We start from the raw sequence: 17,170 nt of genomic DNA, 5'->3' as shown, positions 1-17,170 counted from the left end.
TTCATGGCTGGATGGCTGGAGGGTTCAAGCAGCCAGAGAGGAGCAGTGCATAGTGGAAACTGTGACTAGTCAGAGAAGTCAGACAGCTGTGCCGGAGAGGTTGAGTGCTGCCCAGAAGGAACCGGGGGCAAAGAGATACGGGCGTCCTCACGGGCAAGGCTGCTTTCAGAAGGGGCTCCATCGTTGAGGCTTCCCTTCCCATGAGGCTGCCATGTGTGGGGGAGATGGCCAGCTTGCAGGAGTGGGAGGGAGGGGTAGGAGAGGTGCAGCTGGAGGAGGCTCCAAGGAAAGGCTGTGGAAATGCGGAGAGCAGGGAAATGACGAGGGACACGTCACTCATTGCAAGCTGAAATGCAGAGGGGGTGGTGAGGAGAAGAGGAGCAAGGAGGCAGAGATTTGGAAGCATCAACACAGAAGGACTGTCCTCAAGAGTGCAGGTAAAGCTTGTATGCTCTTCTCTGACTTCTTTCCCAGGAATGCTTGCCTTCTTCCTCTGGATGAGACACATCCAGGCACCTAGGGCAGAGCCTGTTGGGTTGAGGAACTCTAAAGGCACCTGTGAGAAGAGCCAGGAGAGGAGGGAACATGTACAGAGTGGCATAGACTTGGAGGCTGGTGGCTTGCTACCTACATTTCTGGAGAATAGTGTCCAAAGTGAAGGAACAAGGGAGAAAGGAAGAGTGAGTAGATCCTTAGAGACAGACAGACAGACAGACAGACATGTAGAGTGCCAGGTCTGTGTATACCTGTCCAGGAAGAGAGAGGAAACTTCTTAGGAGGGAGCACTGAGCTCTAGCTGGGAGAGAGGTGGAGATAAGACATAACCTGAAAAAGCACGTACACCTGGAGAAGAGGCAGAAGGTATACATTACCTCCTCCAAACGTTTACTAATGCTATGATTTTCAGTGGATGTGTGCTATGCACCTGGATGGCTTTGTTTTTCAGCATCGGGATGCCTGCTTGCTGGCAAAGCATCACCCTGACTGCCAGTCACTGGGGCTGTCTCTGAGACCCCTGTGCTTAGCAGGATGGACAGGCTGTTTGAGGAAGTTGGGTGCGCTTTGCTTTCGCAGAACATGCAGGTAGAAAATGAGCAATTTAACTCTTAATTATACGCAAAAGTACTACTACTACTCTGGTGTCAACCCAAGTATGTCCTCATGCTTGGAGAAGTCAGGATATTGTTACTGCTGTGTAACCAAAGGTGTGTGTGCATGTGTGTGTGCAGCATTTAACCCACATGCATATAAACAGGGGAATAATACATTACAAGGGATTACTAGCTTTTGAACTTTTTGGACTTTTGAAACAGGTGATATTCCAGCTGTACCAGCATGGCTGGGTTAATACTGTAGGCTCCAATTTTTAAATCGTTTTTGGCATTTTTCATGATCTTTGCACCATTACATAATCCTACAACCATATGCTAATGTTTATATTACCCTGTTCTTCTGCTGAGAGAGCTAACAAATGCCATCCGCTTCGCAAGTAGGGCTTGCACATTCTTTGTTCTGGACTCGCAGGCTTGGCAGCCTTCTCCTCTACACAGCTCAGAGTCTTTTCAGGATCCCAGCCCGGGAGCTCTGGGAGAACTGGCATTAACTGAGAAATTGCGCAGCTACTAATTTTTTTCTATTTATTTTTATGTGAGACTCTTTCATTTATAACATAAAACTTCCTTGACTTTATACATAAAACATAAAATTTTAGTTGTGTATGTGTAAGTAACATAACCTTAAAATATCCTTGAAGTGTTTCACATGAAAATAGAGAAATTCGAACAGCCTGCAAAATATCTTTATTATATATTGAGATACTTTACAAAATTGAGAGCCTTAAGCTTACTTTGTTGTTTAAATGTCCATTACCATTGGGGTGCAAGTTATATTTTATGCATTTATGATTTACCTGACATCAAACTCCCTCATTCATTTAAAAGTATATTTTATTCCTCTGCAAATAACCTCAAACCCAATATCACTCGTCAGCTTTAGTTTTAAAGTGGCTTGAAAGGAATTTGGGAAAATTAGGAGAGTAGAAAGGGTCTCAAATGCAAACGACAAAGCTAATTCACTTCCAATCCAATATTGCAGCAAAAAAAATCCTTCATTTTAGGTATCACTACAGTGACTGCTACCTCTAACCAACAAAATCCTCACCTTGAAGCAAGCATGGGCTTGAGCTGATACTCTGGGATGCTCACACATGGCATCAGGAGAGTGTATGTGCTCGGCGCAGTTAGAAGTGCAGGCAGAGGTTTCAATCTTTGCTGTACATAGGCAGGCAAGCTCTGAATCACAATGCAACATCTCACGTCTGCAGCAAAGACAGCATGTACTCCTCTCTGAAATGAAGCTGTGTCTGGCACCAGGAGAGCGTAACCTAGAAAATTCCCTGATACCCTAGCAGCCAACACAAGCTGTGGGCAGTGGGGAACTCAAGTCATCACCTGCTTTCCCTATGGGTGCTGAAATCTGGAGCAGGTACCAGTGAAATCTCAGTACTCTGTTGTGTTCCCTGCCCTGCTCTGTGCAGGGAGGGATAAGTACTGGAAATGGAGTGTACTGGAGCAGCCAGAAACAGAAAGGGTGAACGGCAGAGGGACACAAGGACGGGAGTTCAAATTCTGGCAGCATGCCTTTGCTTTGGGGCAGAGATTCAGGCTTGGATAGTACAACTGCTGATCCTGGCTGTGCTTTGCTTAGGGTACTGAGCTCGCGGAGCTCTTTTATCATGTCAGTGAGGAACTGAGAGGCCAGAAAAAGAAAAAAATATTGGGTAATAATGACACGAGTGCGTCTGTCTTCATTGCTTTCAGATGAAGGCAGTGAATCACTGCGCCTACCCTGCTCCAAGGGCAGAACATGATGCAATTTTCTGACAGAGAGCATGCCATATTATTGTAATTAGTAGTAGCAATAACAAAGATACTATATCATTGTTATTCTCTGGACTTAGAAAAGAGCTTCATCCAAAGATGTGTGTGTTTTCCCTGTTTGTGAATCTGCTTTCTACCCTGACAGTGTTTTCCAGTGCAATACTGCAACAGATCTGAAGACATAATTTCCATGGGCTGGGCATCTGGTTCCTGTTACAGATGACCCTACAGACTTTTTCTGCTAGAAACCTTGTTAGTAAAGATCCAGTTGCCTTCTACAATTCTACCTAAGAGAAGGAGGAATGCTTGATTTCTGTGTAAGTATCTGAGAAATGGGAACCCTTTTCAAAGATGATTACAACCTGATGTTTATAATGACAATAAATTACAACAGGCGTTCAGGAATGCAGGGAGCAAAGATACAAAGAAATTGGTCCATGAGGGACCTCGCAAACAGACCATGTGTGTCTTGTGATCCATTTGAATGTGTGATGCTTTAAAAGGTTTGAGGTCAAGTAGGGTGGATTTTCAGTACCAGATGCAGGTGGAACTTATCACAACCCTTCTTTTAATAAAAAAAATAAAGATCAAAATATCCCTGCCCTGGGGTATTGAAACAAGTGGTACGTGGAAAGGGTAAGAAATGGAAAATCTCTTCAGGATGTTTTAAAATGAGCTGGAAAGCCACACTGCCTCCTTGATGTTGGCAGCATTTTAAAATCATTTTCAATTAGAGACATTGGCGTGTGGGAAGTCCTTTCCCACCAAGGAAGATTGAAAAAGCATGTGCAGTGCATCGCCATCAAACAAAAAAAAAATAATCCAAGGAATATTTATCTGGAAAGACAGAGAGGCAGAGGAGTTTTGGTGTCAATGGTTATAGTTTCAAGAGTGTCTGTAGAGACCATTTCATTATGTGCCTTGGTGATATCATCAAGCTTTCTTAGAGATCTGCATTCTGGCAGCTCTGGGTGAGTTAGGGGGGGGAAGAAGAGGTGTGTGCATGTGAGAGATAGGAAGAAGGTAATTTATTTTTTTCCTTTAAATGAACACTGCAATTAGAAGAATACAAAATACATCCTGACAGGTGGAAAGTAATATTTTTAAAGTAGCATGACATTTTCCATCAGTATGGCTACATTCATACTGCTATTTTAAATATACAGAAAAATAAATGCAATTTCAATTAAAATACACTAGTAATTAAATGTAAGAACAGCACAAAGTAAAATGATTTATTTATGTTCTGCTTTATCTGGTACAGCTCCTAGTAGGTTTCGAGGTGGCTGAATTCTCCCCAGATGGTTAGGAGATGAGGATTATATGATACTAAAAAAGCAATTTAACATCCTTGTATTTTGCAGTGAGGTCTTAGACTTCTGATGCATGTACATGAACAGGGGAATAATTTGGGTTTTCTCAATGTGCCTACTTCTCACATGAGCCCCTCAATCACTGTGTCTATGGATGACTGAAAAATCATCACTAGAACTCATGAACTTGGCAATGCATATTTTTCATTTGTTGTGTGCAATATGTGCATAATTGATATTTCCAGCCAGTTTCTGCCACAACAGCTGTCCATGACATAAAAATAACCGGTTCAACACTGAAGGACTACTTAATTAAGACAGAATAAAAAATTAGCATGAGTAAACTCTGGAGAGACTAATCTATCCTCCTACATTCAGAGGAGTACTTGTCCAGGAGGACCTGTAAGTTAGGGTTGGCTTCTGTTGGCTTGGAAATGATGGTAAACTTGAAAAAAAATGAGGATCTTAGGTAAACACTCACATCAGTTACATCAGTTTATCTACCTGCCTTGCCTACTCTACAGATTTGCTTAGGAGGAGCACACCCTGCTAATGGGGGAGACAGCACATGGCTTTGTGTTTTTATTTATTTATTATGTTCATTTTGTTTGCTTTGTTGCTTTTTCTTTTTTTTTTTTTTTTTCCTTTGAGGCTCATCACTGGGTGACATCTCAGTTATGTAGCTGGGTTGTGGATCAAGTCAAAGAGAACAATTTCCTATTCTTGCCTCTATTAAATCCTCGATGAATTGCTTCACTACTTTTTACCTTGTTTTCCCTAACTGCAAAGTGGGGATGCAGCTGTTTTTGTACCTCTTAGTGCCTTCTCCTGACACTCACAAAACATTCATAGCTAAAAGGTGCTATCCCAGCATGGCTACACATGAAGCAAAGCTACTTTCACACAATCACATAATCACAGGATGGCTGAAGTTAGAAGGGACCTCCAGAGATCATCTTTTCCAACCCCCCTGCTCAAGCAGGGTAACCTAGACCATGTTACACATGACCCCCCAGGTGGGTTTGAATATCTCCAAAGAAGGAGACTCCACAGCCTCTCTGGGCAGCCTGTCCCAGTGGCTTTCCTAGCTGCTGTCAGTTGAGGAAGCATCTCTGGTACCACTCAATGGCTTGAAAAAAAGGTAAGGCACTTTGTACTTGTGAAAAAGAAAAGCTCCTGTGCTTCTGTAAAAGCTCAGCTGAGCAACTTTTAAAACATTTTAAATAAATACATCATCAGAGAGAAAGGTGGTGCTGGGGTGACAGACGGCAGACGGAGGAAGAAGGGAAAGAGAAATAAAGCAGTTAGCAAGATTTTCTGTCTCCACAGAGCAAAGGGAAGTCCAAGGCCCTACGAACCACCATTATGCTGGCTATTCCTCTTTTCCTCTTCTTCATCTTCTTACCGTGCTGTAAATCCCAGGAGGACTTTCTGGACCAGTATCAGAAATGGGACTACAGAGATGGCGGTAAGAAGTGGTGGTGGGTCAACCTGGGAGGCATTAGCTAACTCAGGGCTGAAGATTTGCCTATTTCCCCTTGGAGTGGGACACACGCTGCTCACTCATGAGTTGTCTTTCTTGATTCCTGGCTAGCTGCTGAGATTTTTGGAGAGAAAAATGATTTTATAAATAATCAGCTGGGGCATTCAGTGACAGCAGAAAACTTGGGCAGCAGGAGGCAGAGAATTACATAGCGAGGGAGAGTTATCTGCTTTTTAATTTAGATCCTCCTTATATTTGGTATTTGGCAATGAATATTTTCATTGCAACCCATCTGAGGTGAAGAGGAGGGGAATTAAACTAAGACTACTGGCTCATGTTTTCTTGTTCTGTCAAATTTATTTTCCTCGCTTTCATGGATGTCCTGCTAACCTAGCTGACAAGGTCAACATAGAAGGCGTTAACAGCATTACTCAAACACTTGAGAAATGGGGAAACAGCATCTTCTGGCAAATGAAACACACCCTGCTGAACAACCCAAACGCTTTACTGCCGGAGATCTCCAGGTAATTCCCTTTATCTGGAGGTGTGATTTAGTCCTGCCCCGGGTGTCCTGCCTTGAGCAGGATTCATCTTCTTTAACTTTCAGATTGGTCAACTGCAGGGAGACGAATCCCACTCTTGATATCTGTTGTGCTAGCAGCTCTGAGCACCCTAGTAAATTGAATATACTGCTCACTATTTATTGGGAACGATTGCCAATTGCCATGATTGTATTGTAAGAATTACCCTGAAGAAAACTTAGGCTGTCCTCAACACTTCACTTCTGTGATGAATTGTGTTACAAATCCACACATGGATTTGGCCGCAGGGTAGGGAGAAGAAGCTGAGCTGGCCTGTGATATTTTGATTTCAGTCTCTGTAACACCTAAGCAGTGGAAGCTATTCTCTAGTCCATCTCCTCACATTTCCCCCTTAGCATTACAGGAAATATTTCCTATTGAACACACTCAAATGTCACTTTAATCTGACATTTCCAAAAACAGAGTGGAAAAGACAGAGGAAAATAGAGAGAAGAAGGGAACACAGGAACTACAAGAAACTACTATCTGTTAAACCAGAGTTGTTCCTAAAGCAAATGGTTCTCTTCCACAGCTCAGATTTCTCTTTAGAAAAACAACAACAACAAAAAGAAACAAAAAACCAACCACACACACACATGCACAAAAAAAAAAAAAAAAACACACACAAAAAAACACCAAACCAAACCAAACAAACAAAACAAAACAAAACAAACAAACAAAAAAAAAAAACACCACCCAAAACAATCTCTCCACAACTGCTGTGCATTGAGACAGTTGAAAAGGAAAGGCTAGGAGCATAAAATGACACTAATGAGAAAGTCACACATTATCAAATTAGGGTTTAAGGAGGATACGGTACATAGATTATATGCTGGTCTTTGTCATCAAGTAGATTTCTCCCCACCTGCATGGGGGATGTTATTAGCACAGAACTGATCACAACTTTCATACCCCCAGTGCAGAAATTTACCAGTGCCTAAGATTTTCAGGGCAGACATTAAGTCATGTATTTGGAAAGATCTAACTTAGAGAGATCTAAGGACTTTTTAGATCTTTCTTTGACTCATTAACTGTTGTGCAGGGAGAGGTAATGAGACTGTTCAGTCACTTTTCCCACATAGTGCTTTGAAGTGAGTGCTTGCTGGTAAGGACACAGGCTGGTCCACTTTAAGTGCTGAGTATTGGCAGTAGCCTGTGGGAATCAGTGGCCCAGCCTCCATTTCTGTTCCTGGTTAACAGTGAGTCTGATGAATACTTATTAATATCACATGAGATTGGAATGATGGTCAGAGCTTGGTAAGACCCAGAGGGAGACTGAGAGAAAGCCTTCCAAAGGAAGGGCCAGGGCTACTCCCAGGCATGCCAGTGCATCAGTGCAGCCCTCACCTTGCTAAATCCTGTTGAAAAACTCAGCTGTCCCCTCCTGAGCTTGGGGAGAGTTACAGACTGCAGAAACTAGTGAGGGGGCTCTGCAATCCCATCTGCACTGTGACAGGCAGCACCCTGCCGTTCATCAGGAAGTCCCCACAGGATTTCCTGCACATTGCTGCTCTTGGCTGCTCAGCCCCACTGGTTCCAGCAAAGCAGGATGGTTTTCATCTCCTTCCTGAAAGCAGCAGGGCTGTGAAGTGCTTATGGGAGCTCATAAATCAGCTGTCAACCTGCACCGAGCCAGCTGTGCTCCGGCAGAAATGAAAAGAGCGTGTTGCACACACTGGTCCTGTAGTTCATGGTTTTCTGATGGGCTCAGAAGGGTGTCTTACATGAGTGTTTTGTAAGCATCTATTAGCCAACTGCTTCCAGCTCTTTCAGCTCCTGTCTCCTTCCCCAGGCAACACAAGGCCTGGTAGCCTGTTAATTTATTTAGCATACTCAGGAACAGCCCCCAAACTGAGTTATTCTTCTGTGTTACTCTTCTGTAGTCTCCGTCCCGTGTCTGCGGCTGTAGACAATCTTGTGAGGGAAGTCCAGTCGATAAGGAAAAGGCTGGAAGAACTCAATGAACGTCTCAATGTCATCAACAAAGCTGTCCGCCCCATCCGACTTAATGCTCTGCAGAGCCAAAGGCGTGGAAATACTCAGCTGCGGAGACTCCCAATGCACAGGAGAAGGTTGTATGCTCGCAGGAGACTTCAGAGGAGTTAATTTTCTACCAGAGAAAAAAAAAGGAAATCTCTGTATTTTTTTTTCACCTGCTTAAGCCTTTCCTGTTACAATGCTGCTAGACAGAATAAAGCAAAGCACATACACGAAGGCTTTACTGAGGAAACCAGAACTTATGCATTTTGTCACTCCCTTTCAAACCTATGTTGGTAGGTCAAATCTGACCCTGTTCTTCAATGAAGGCAGTTTTGTGTCCCATGCAAAATGAGTTGAGAAGCTCAGTCTACTTCAGTGTGAATACCTTTAGGCTATGCAGTCATTCTTTCTGCTTACCAGAGTAAGCTGTTTCTATAAAGATCAGTTGAATTTCTCTGTCCTATTTTCACAGCACTCTGTCAGAAACAGCTGGGGAATTCAATCTTCAAAAGTGCTGAATGCCATATGAATGCAGGAACATAGTTCAGTGCTTTGTACTTCCAGCTGGGTGGGGAGGGGGAGAGGAAGCTGTGTTTTAAAATATGGCCTTAACCTATTCTTCGCCAGTGCAAAGAATGCCCAGTTCATGTGTTCAGAGAGTGGGTAGGCTTGGATAAACTTGGTCTGTGCATAGTGTTTCAAGAGTGAAGATGTATCAGACTCTAGGGACCAAATTTCAACATCTTCATTCTACAGAGAGCTTTCTTTAAGCTATCTGGAAGTGGGCACTGAAACCCTTGTTATTCAACAGAGATGTCCAGAACTTCCAACACTGTGAAAGACATCACAGTGACTTCAGCCAAGACCCTTGGAAAACAGGATGTTTTTCCAAAACTATTTAGATACCTAATAGCATAAATAGATGTCTAGAAGAATTTTCCAAAATAGCTTAGGAGACGGTTTAGTTTCCAAAATCACAGGTAATTCAGTTGGTGTCCGACTGGTAATTTGGTGTCTAATTCATGGATTATCTTCTCCACATGCAGACACAGACCTCCAGTCATTATGCACTGAATGGAGGATAGAGTGTGCTTGTGCTTCAGGTCTCTAAAGAGATTCTTACCCAGCACTGTACCCAACTGCATACCTGAAATCTTTTGAAACGTAGATAAAAGAGTCAGAGAAAATAAACTATTTTTAAAGGTCTGAATGAAGCAATTTATGAGAATAAAATAAAGAATGAATTATGCCTAAATGGTTGTGGCTAAGGCTGGCATAAGAGCTCTTTTGCAGTCTTCAGTCATAGTAAGGATTTAAGGATTCTCAAGGCCTGAGTATATGGAAAGAAGTTCAGTGACATTTAACTTTAAGAGGGAAGGGGAGAACCTAACTTCATATTAAATCTTTCAAAATGAACCACAAGAATTAACTCAGTGAGCATTGTGGCTGGGATCTAGGAGTTGAGTGGGGGAGTATGAGGAATATATGAAACAATCTGGTAAATATTTCCTGGGTGTAAATTCTGAATTCGGGTTTTCAGAAAATAACAAAACCCTAATTTGGTAAGTATTTCCTTGTTTTTTGCTTAGGAATCTGAAACACTGTTTAACTAGAAAAGGGAAAAAATAAATAAAAAGGCTGTGTTTTGTTTTGTTTTGTTTTTTTTTTAAAAAGAAATACAGTCATACCTTTGGCAAAGCTTTCATCATAATTTCTAAGGAGATGTAGACTACATGTATTTTGATTCTAGAATATATCTTCCTAAATGACAGTGAATAACAGGAGAGAAAGGCCCCATCAACCTCCTCCTTGCTGCCCTGCATTCAGAGCTACAAGGCAGTGCTGGAGCACCAGCTGTATGCCTGCACCACTGCTGCTCCCTGCACGAGCTGCTCTGCACACCTCGCCTGGGGCTGTAGGGACTAGTGGGCATCTTGGCCTTTCTGGAGGAAAAAATACAACATAGATGTCAGCTTTCATTACCTGCTCACATTTCAGACATGAGCATCTCACCAGGCAACCTGAAGTTGTATAAAGTTGTATAAAATCCACCAAGGACTACTTGAAATGGGACAATAAGATGTCTGGCCCAGGGAAGTCTCTCAGCCACAGATGGCTGGAGGTGGGAGGCCAGGCCTGGCCACCATGGGCTTTGCCCTTTTACCCAAATGTCCACCAGCACCTTCTGTTACAGACAGAAGACTGGGCACGATGGGCCCCTCCGGTCTGACCCAGTCCGTGTTTTCCTCCACTGATAGGCACAAATAGGTATTTTTGGCAAAACTCAGCCCAACGGAGATAGTCACCACTCGTTTCATAAGAGAACCAATAACCTGCAGCACACAGTGTCTGTTACAACCACAGCTTCTTGTGTAACAGCAAACAAAACAAATTATAATAGTTAATAGGTGACTAGAGCTGCATCCATGTCACCCTGTCAGCGCCGGTCTGAGCACAGCCACCGGGCTTGGCTTGTCACCGACCGCTTTGTCATCGCAGGAGGGTCCCTATCAAGGGGGAAGTGCCTTAACATCTCTTCTGTCACATTCCCTTTTTTTTTTTGGGCTCCTTAGCAAAAGCCCTGGGGCTCCTCACCAGCCCCCCTCCGCCCGGCTCCTGTCCTTCAGCACCCCACGGGCCACCGCGGTGGGCTTCACCCGCGTAGATCGAGCCGGGTGTCAGAAAGCAAAACTGAAAACAAAAATTACAACAAACGCAGAGTTTTGGAGCTCCGGGAGAGCTGGGCCCTCCTCCCCAGCCTGTCCATGTACCCCCCAACATTTTTGGCAGCCCTTGGGCCCCGTTTAACCTCTTTCCCCCAGCCGTTTCCCCTCCTCTCTCCGCCCCGCTCCGCCCCGCCGCGGTCCGCGGCCGCTCCCTGCCGGCCGTGCTGCGCTGCGCTGCGGTGCACTGCGAGGGGAGCGGGCCGGGCCGGGCCGGGCGGTGTGGGCGACATGCTGGGCATGATCAAGAACTCCCTGCTGAGCACGGTGGAGACATGGCCCCACCGCGTGCTGAGGAGGGGGGAGAAGGTAGGGGGCGGCCCGGCTGGGTGGCGCGGGGGTCCCACGGGAAGGGAGGCAGCGCGGAGGGAGGCTGCCCCCCGCCTTCTGCCCCTTCGCCTTCCTTTTCCTCCTCCCCGGCTCCTGACCCTTCGCCTTCCCTCAGGAGCAGCTCAGCTACGAGGAGAGGGAGTGCGAAGGCGGGCAGTTCGCCGCCGTGGAGGTGGAGGGCAAGCCCTTCGACGAGGCTTCGAAGGAAGGGGTGCTGAAGCTCCTCAAGTACGTCGGAGGAAGCAACGACAAGGGTGAGAGGCCGTGCGGCGTGCTCAAGCAGGAATGTGCTGCCTTGCAGCCGGGATAGTGCAGGGACAGGCACACGTGGATCTGTCACGGCTCTCGGGGTGCACGGGAGCTGATGAAATCCAGGGTAACTGGGGCGCTTCGGTTGTGTGATCACGCCTGGAAAGCCTGCCCTTGTAGGCAGGGAAATAACTTTCATGACCTTGAATTTTTATTGTGTAGCCTGGTTATTTTTATTCATGAAAGGATAATGAACAATGAGCGTGCTTTTTAATGGTACTTCGCAGTGTTTTATAATGGTGCTTCCAGGTGATTGCCTCTAGTTCTCAACTTACTAAAGTATGTGCATCAATAATCATCCATAACAGGCTGAGAAGACCACAGAGTAGATCTGAGGCATCTCATACCCTTCTCAGACATGTGGTAGAGGGAGTTATATAGTCTACATGGGAATAGGAGGTGGATAGAGAAGAAAAGGGCGTTTACAGCCCTACAGTTTCAGAAAGGTGATCACTGTTGCTGTAGTTACCTTCTGCAGCATGGCACTGAGATGGGTATGGTATCAAAGTGTACAAATAAGTGAGAAAGATGTCATGATTTCAGTCCATTTTGTGCCTATCAAGAACTCCTTGCTGATCACAGTGGAGGTATGTCCCCACCAGAAAGCTATACGTTCATTACTGCTGAAAGGGCAGGGAAGAAAAATGTTCTTGCATGCCATGTACCTCTGGGAAGTAATGAGCAGAAAAGAGGTGTGCTGTTCCTGGACTTGGGGACAGTATGGACAGTCCTGTTGAAAGCCAGACAAGCTCTGAGTTTTGGGGCACTGGAACTTGTAGGACCTGTGGAAGCATTTGGAAGGGTTTGGGAGAAAGCTTCTATCACCCAGTGTTGGCTACAGCCAATACTAAGTATAGATGATAATGATTTAAATACTCGTGTATTTAAATACTCATATATAAATGTGCCACTGCACAAGAACTGTAGGTCCTGTTGTATTAGAGGTGATTTGTCAGAAGAGAGTGTGGCATGCACTATATAGTTGAGAGCCACAAAAACAAAACCAATCATGAAAAAAACATCCAGGAAATCACCTGGGGCCCTTACTTCCCAGGCTCCCTGTGGAGTCAGTATGAAGAGAGGTTTGGCTCAAGCAAAAGCCTGAAGGCTGTTCTGCATGCCTCAGAGTACCCCACTCTCTCAACTGGCTGCGCAAGGAGATCATGGTGAGGAGCCTTCCTAAAGCAAAATTAGCGTTTATGAATCCCCTGTTAATGCTTTGAGTTCCTGAGAACCTAGGCTTCTGTAGTAATTTGTGTGTGTCTCTTTCAGGGGTTGGAATGGGCATGACTGCTCCAGTCTCCATCACTGCCTTTCCTGCTGAAGATGGATCCTTACAGCAAAAAGTGAAGGTCTATCTGAGAATCCCAAACCAGTTTCAAGCCAGTCCTCCTTGTCCTAGCGATGAAAGCATTAAGATTGAAGAGAGACAAGCCTTGACCATTTATTCCACGTAAGGAACACATCCTGGGATTCCCAGTCCCATGTGCTCCAGTCTCTGGGGTGCTCTGAAGGACAGTGGTGTTTTTTATCAGGTGACTTGATGGACAGGGTGTGTGTGTGGTAGGAGATGGTGGAATCTTTCTAGACTGTGAAGGCAGGTGCTTTACGTCATTTCTTGTCATGATTCATGGTGCACAGATTTGGAATATTGATTTTTTTTAACTGGTAAAACAAGTGCAGGGGTTAGCCCTGAAAGGCTCTTTGTTTCACCTGAGGAGGTGAAGAGCCAGGGAGGGTGAATATGAAGGGACTGAGTCATTCCTAATCTCTGAAAACCATTGTTTTCCCCATTTTCTGGGATCAAGATGGTTCTTAGTCATCAAGGATGTCCCTTGGTGTGGTTCACATCAAATTATAGGAGTCAGCTGAAGCCCAAATGTCAGAACCCATCATGGAGACAAGTGGCCATTGCATTGCTTCAAATCACCTTTGAATGGCTTTGGCTATTGACTGACTTAAGCTGGACTCAAGCCAGCATCACAGCAGCGATAAACTCTTTACCCCATTTTTAACCCCTTGGATGTTCCCCTGCCTCTTTGCTTGAGCTATTTTGGCAGACTGAACTGTCCTGGGCTGCTGGTTCCTCCCATGCCTGTGACTGCTGCCTGGCCTTTGCAGTGGGTGTGGGCTGCTTCTGCAGCAACAGGCTGTTTTGTCTCAAACCTTGGCCCTAAAGCAGGGCTGCTAGGTGCAGGCTGATGTGGAAACCGTTTCTGTTTGTGGGAGATAAACATAAAACAGACCAATTCCAGCCCACCCCTTTAAAATAGCATTGTGGGCTGTAATTGCTAACGTTTCTGTTCCCCGCCTCCCTTTTTCTTTGGGCTAGCTTGAGCTTGGCTTCCCTTCGTGATCTTGCTTCCAGCAGACGGTTGTTCACACCCCAGTGAACATGGCTGTTGACAGCATTGGTGGAAGGACTGCGGGCTGAGCAGACTTGGAGATAACATTGCTCTCTGGGGAGCTGTTCCTCTGATATGGCATTCATTCAAAGGGCAGGGCCATTCTGATGACTGATATACATGGGTCCATTTGGGGTCTGTCAGTGGCTGTCAGTACCCTGGCTGTGTGACCTTTGAGACTATTGATCTGTTGCAGAAGCAGTGTGCTGGTTCTCAGAGAACAGTGCCTGCGCAAGTGCATGCTGGCGGGACCTGGATCAAAACGAGAGGCTAAATATATTGTAGCTGTGCATTGTTCTCCTTCTCTTTCGTGCTGTGCTATTCCAGTGCTGCTCAGCACTTCTCCATGTTTGGCTTCTTTGCAGGCAGTTTGGTGGCTATGCCAAAGAGGTGGACTATGTGAACTATGCTGCCAAGCTGAAGTCTGCGCTGGGAAGTGAAGCTACGTACCGCAAGGATTTCTACTTCTGCAATGGTTACGACCCCCCAATGAAGCCTTATGGACGACGCAATGAGGTCTGGTTTGTGAAAGAGTGAGCATCTGGATCCTGTTGGTACTGCCTTGCACTAATAGCCTCCCCATTCCACGTCCCTCTTCTCTTCAAAATAAATTAACAATTTGACAGAGGCAGAAAAACAGAATCCCCTCCCTCCATACCTGTGCATTGCCCTTTTAAGGACTAACCATTTTAGAAGAACACTGCATACCCCCCCTGATGATCGTGCTCCTTCCTTTGAGACTAAGTCCTCAACCACATGGACTCTCATGATCTCTCAGCAGCTTGCTTTTATCTCCCTCGTGCTCCCAGAGCTCAATGCTGAGACAGCTGAAGTACTTAATTACCAAGACTGGTGCCTGACAGGAGTCACGTCCAAGTGCTGGCAGACTATTAGTCTTACCTGAGGCAGGCAGGGGAACATGACGAGAGTGCATACAGGGACTTTTTTATCTTCTTGAGCTTGCTGCAGCTGTAAGATTCTGCTTTTGTCTGTGCCATTTGAAAGGCGGTGTAAAGGGACATGAGCATTGATACCAAAACAATGCAGTGAAAATAGGCATCCTTTACATTTTCTAGTGTGTGCAGGAAAGCAACATTTCTGTCATCTGACCAAGAAAAGTTATTTGAGGGAAAATACTGTTTTCAGCTGTCCCTTCTGTCTAAGGTGGGACATTTTGGGTTCTGTTTTGTCCTGATCTCAACCAGCAGCTAGACAATGTGACACAGAGACCCCAAGATGATTTCATCACCTTCCTATTACTTGTGTGTAATGTTTCTTTAAAGCTACCCTACACAAGGACCAAATTTGAAATGCAGATGGTAATCTAATTGAATTAGAAAAATGGAAACTGTGAAAAAAGTGGGTACCTATTATTTGTAATCTAAGGGTGCATCTGAAGAATGGTGAGCGTCTAGTGGAACTCCTGTGGGTGCAGATCTTTATAAAACCTCTCCTTAAATGTTGTGAGTTTCAGAAAGGCTTCTCTGAGCAGCTGTCTTTAAAGAAAGGACAGTCAGGTTCTTGAAAACTGGGATTTACACCAAATAATAAGTAGCCTTTCTGAAACTTCAAGTACAATAGTAAGGGTGGGTCTTGTTTTAGGAACACTGTCAGTGTTTAATTGGCAGGCATCAAACCAGCATTTTAGCTGTCAGCTCTCTGCCAGGCAGGAAGTAAAATGCCTATAATGGGGACACAGTCACACACACTGTGATACAGTGGGTACTTGTATAATTCCTTAACTCCACTAAAAGAGATGCACTCCTCTGATGCTAAAGTGCCTCAAAGTTCAGATGCTTTCTAAAAGCCATTTTCCTCCTAGAGCTGAAAGATTGTTCTGATGGAGTCCGGGGTTCTGACCAGTTGAGCTCTTCGACATGTGCCTTCTTTTTGAGAACAAATCTTAGCAGTAACAGGAGAAAACCTGAAGTTCTGATGTTTTTTTCTTTTCTCTTTTGCTGAGCCATATAGGAACTTTGCTGTGGACCTCACGACAGAGTTTCAGTTCCTTGTGTGCCAGAACTGTTAGTCAGGATGGGTAAAAGGCAGATGAGCAGTTAATTTAAAAAAATAAATATCAAAGGGAAAGCTCTTCACCATTCTTAGTGATTGCAGCACAGTGTAAGAGAAATCAAAAGGAAGTCAAGGATGTGGCAGGTTATGAAGGCTCCTTAAAGGAGCAGAGGCTCTTCTAAGGCCATCCCCAATCCAAAAGGGACCTGTTCATGTCACATATTATTTTTACCTGCACAGGTAAGGAGTGGAGGGGTGTACTGCTGCTCAGGTTATGCATTCCTGAGTTGGTTTTGGAAGTCAGATATAGACTGACTGGATACAAATCTTTCTGGGTACTGACAATGAATGTACTGCAATGATCAAAATCCTGATTTTTTTTTTAAATTCTCCTGTGAAATCTCAGATGTTAGGAAGACCAGTAATAAACCTGGTATGAACAGAGCTACGCATCTCAACAGCACAGTATGGAAGGAAGCTGTTTTTTTTCGTAACATGCATACACCTTCTGAACAGAGAGCAAGCACGTCTTACCCAATATGAGAGTAGCCAGGTCTGTAGGCTCTGCCTCTGCAGTCCTGTCCCTGGCCTTTTACATGCAGTAAACAGGGTAAAGTTCAACAAACAGTGTTCCTGATATCAAAAGCTTATGCAGACTGAATTGCCTTTTCTATACAAGCAAAGATGCCTGTGTTCTGACTGCATTTTTAGAGTTTTACATAAATATAATAATACTGTGAATTACAATTTTTGTGCTGATTATTGACTTTGTGAGCTCAGTGGGAGTTGTTGATTTGGAAGACTCTAGGTTGCCAGTTGGGGCTACTAATCATGTCACAGTATCTGTATGTAGTCATAACGCTTTTTCCAATAAATTTCTGCGTTGGGTATCTTGGTGTGGCCTTGCATTATCTGACTTACAAAGTGGGAGCTGATGGAGTAATCTCTTTTTTTTTTTCTTTCCACTGGTTTCAGCCACTGAAAGGCTTTCACTGATTTATTTGTGTTAATGTAGAAACTTTGAGAACTCACCTGAGGAAAACTGTGTCTTCGCTTCTATGTTCCCAGGGCTGGGGTTCATAGTGTTCAGACAAATATTCATGACTCCGCTTTTCAATATGCACTTCTATTCAGAAATGTTAGACATACTGTCA

General features: G+C 44.5%; 1 protein-coding gene and 1 long non-coding RNA gene across 2 annotated transcripts; both read left to right on the top strand.

Annotated features, from left to right (window-relative positions):
* The first annotated feature begins 317 nt into the window (after positions 1-317).
* On the top strand, positions 318-9,826 carry LOC309891865. The gene is made up of 5 exons (XR_014319558.1): positions 318-437; positions 3,025-3,196; positions 5,522-5,660; positions 6,070-6,199; positions 8,140-9,826. It is a non-coding gene; the product is annotated as an uncharacterized lncRNA (long non-coding RNA).
* Positions 9,827-11,082: 1,256 nt separating this feature from the next.
* Positions 11,083-16,906, top strand: HEBP1 (heme binding protein 1). The gene is made up of 4 exons (XM_082752026.1): positions 11,083-11,268; positions 11,405-11,543; positions 12,871-13,051; positions 14,369-16,906. Exons 1-4 carry the CDS (start codon positions 11,191-11,193, stop codon positions 14,538-14,540), a joined length of 570 nt encoding a protein of 189 aa, XP_082608152.1. The 5' UTR covers positions 11,083-11,190; the 3' UTR covers positions 14,541-16,906.
* The last annotated feature ends 264 nt before the right edge of the window (positions 16,907-17,170 follow it).

The sequence above is a fragment of the Aythya marila genome (genome assembly GCF_965140915.1).
Source record: "Aythya marila genome assembly, chromosome: 1".
In the NCBI taxonomy this organism is placed as follows: domain Eukaryota; kingdom Metazoa; phylum Chordata; class Aves; order Anseriformes; family Anatidae; genus Aythya; species Aythya marila.
The sequence above is the reverse complement of the archived record's forward strand: the minus strand, read 5'-3'. Positions and strand labels throughout refer to the sequence as shown.